This window comes from Limulus polyphemus, unplaced genomic scaffold, assembly GCF_000517525.1.
Source record: "Limulus polyphemus unplaced genomic scaffold, Limulus_polyphemus-2.1.2 Scaffold4682, whole genome shotgun sequence".
Classification (NCBI taxonomy): Eukaryota; Metazoa; Arthropoda; class Merostomata; order Xiphosura; family Limulidae; genus Limulus; species Limulus polyphemus.
The window spans coordinates 49,409-52,246 of record NW_013670292.1 but is presented as its reverse complement, the minus strand read 5'-3'; the positions used below and the strand labels follow the sequence as shown (position 1 = coordinate 52,246).

At 34.0% G+C, this 2,838-nt stretch overlaps 1 protein-coding gene across 2 annotated transcripts in view; it reads left to right on the top strand.

Annotated features, from left to right (window-relative positions):
• The window catches only part of LOC106471531 (flavin reductase (NADPH)-like), a 19,530-nt gene that overhangs the window by 15,760 nt on the left and 932 nt on the right, over positions 1-2,838 (top strand). For both annotated transcript variants that reach the window (XM_013932131.2, XM_022400141.1), the window contains exon 3: positions 1,870-2,001. In XM_013932131.2, the coding sequence (XP_013787585.1) occupies positions 1,870-2,001 (132 nt within the window). The remainder of the gene's footprint in view (positions 1-1,869; positions 2,002-2,838) is intronic.

Here is a 2,838-nt window from a genome sequence, read left to right as displayed (position 1 = left end):
ATCTCTAGTCCTATATTGTATACCTTGTTACCTGTGGTTTCTTATATCTGGTGTTATTTACTGTATATATTGCGTATCTCTAGTCCTATATTGTATACCTTGTTAGCTGTAGTTTCTTATACCTAGTGTTATTTACTAGATATTGAGTATCTCTAGTCCTATATTGTATACCTTGTTACCTGTGGTTTCTTATATCTAGTGTTATTTACTAGATATTGAGTATCTCTAGTCCTATATTGTATACCTTGTTACCTGTGGTTTCTTATACCTAGTGTTATTTACTAGATATTGAGTATCTCTAGTTCTATATTGTATACCTTGTTACCTGTGGTTTCTTATACATAGTGTTATTTACTATATATTGGGTATCTCTAGTCCTATATTGTATACCTTGTTACCTGTGGTTTCTTATATCTAGTGTTATTTACTAGATATTGAGTATCTCTAATCCTATATTGTATACCTTGTTAGCTGTGGTTTCTTATACATAGTGTTATTTACTATATATTGGGTATCTCTAGTCCTATATTGTATACCTTGTTACCTGTGTTTTTTTATACCTAGTGTTATTTACTAGATATTGAGTATCTCTAGTCTTATATTGTATACCTTGTTACCTGTGGTTTCTCATATCTGGTGTTATTTACTAGATATTGGGTATCTCTAGTCCTATATTGTATACCTTCTTACCTGTGGTTTCTTATACCTAGTGTTATTTGGTATCTAGAGTTCAGTAGGTATGGTATCTTATTTGTTGTATACTATATAGGCAAGGTATCTTTTTGTTTGTTGTATGCTGTAATAGGTAAGGTATCTCCTGTTTGTTGGTCACTATCAATAGGCAAGGTATCTCTTGTTTCCTGTTCACTATAATAAGTAAGGGGTCTCTTGTTTGTTTAACACTACAGTTGACAAGGTATCTTATGTTTGTTGTACACTATAGTTGGCAAGGTATCTTATGTTTGTTGTACACTATAGTTGGCAAGGAATGTTGTTTCTTGTACACTACAGTAGGCAAGAGACCTTGTTTTTTGTACACTACAGTAGGCAAGGTAACTTGTTTGTTTATACAACATAGTAGGCAAGATATTTTTTGCACACTGTAGTAGGCAAGCTGTCTTGTTTGTTGTACACTATAGTAGGTGAGGTATATTGTTTCTTGTACACTACAGTAGGCAAGGTATCTCTTCTTTGTTGTATACTATAGTTGGTAATGTTTCTTTTTTTCTACACTATAATAAGGTATTGCTTGTTTGTTGCAATATTACAGAAGGTAAGGTATTTATTGGTTGCTTTACAGTATAGTAGGAAAGGTTCACTGAGTTACGACAGCTGGTAACACGTCATGAGATTCTCGAAGGATCTTGAATTGTTCTGGCAACTCTAGTCTGTTCTAGGCACCCTCTTTGTTAGTATATAAGCCGGGCAAATAAAGCAGAGGTATAATTGCAGATAGATATAGAGACAGATAATTGAGCCTAGCGAGCGGTAGTGACGGTAGTATAAAGTGTGTGTTTTGTTATCGAGATTGCAAACCTATTGACAGTGGAAATTCTGTGTATTGCAAAGTTGTAACGAGAAAGAATAAACATGTTTTAATTAATAAGGGACTTGTATCGCAGAAGTTTCTCGGAAAGAAATTCTATGGGAAATTAACAAACAAGCAGAAACGCAACAACTGCATTAAGTGAAATATTGTGGTTTACGTAGAAGAAATGTTTTCTGAAAAGTCATAAGATGTGCGTGTTGTTTTTGAGGGGAGTAATTTAGATATATATAATTTGATATATTTTCAAAACTAATAACTGAACATTATTGTCACTTTATGTACTTTACTTTCTAATAATAATATCTTCATATTGTTAATAGCATTTCTGTTTTGGGAACGAGAAAAAGTTCCTCCACGACTTGTTTCTCTAACTGAAGACCATCAAAGGATGATGAACGTGCTAAAGGAAAGTGACAGAGAATGGGTGGCTTTATTTCCTCCCCATATTACTAGTAAGTGCTACTTCTAGACCATGTTTCTTAGTAACACAGTGTATCTTTTTTTCCCTCTCCAACCACCTAGATTGGATTAGTACCACTTTCATTAGCCTTAATATCGAGTTTCTTTTTAGTTTTGCATATTTTTAGATTCATACATTTTTCTCACTTCCACATACCCTGTTTAGTAATACTAATATGTCCTACTAGAAGTTCTTGACACAGAGACATACATTCTGACTCAATTTCTTGAGCTACCAGCACATATTGACCTACATTCCCATAAAAGTCCTGGTAAATGGACTTAATACTATTTTGTTTCTATATTCTATCTTGCAGGACTGAGGTTTGGGTGGTCAGATGGACATAGAACTAGTTTCATTCCACTTCTTTAGGAAATTAGACATATTGAATTTAGGTTTAACAAAGCATGGTTAAGTACCTTAGACATACTGAATTTAGGTTTAACAAAACATGGTTAAGTGCCTTAGACATACTGAATTTAGGTTTAACAAAACATGGTTAAATACCTTAGACATTGAATTTAGGTTTAACAAAACATGGTTAAGTGCCTTAGACATACTGAATTTAGGTCTAACAAAGCATGGTTAAGTACATTTTGTAACCTCTTTTACTAACACTGGGTGTGCTGACTCACTTCTGATAATGATTACATTCAGAGTACAGTAGATAGCAGCATACCATATGGGGACAGACCTATTCCTAGCTCAGTATTTCTGATGATCAGGTTCAGAATATTCTACACAGCAGAGTATTTTGTGGGGGACAACTCCTTCACTAGCATTGGGTGTGCTGTTTCTGATAATTACATTCAGCAAACCCTGCAGTGCA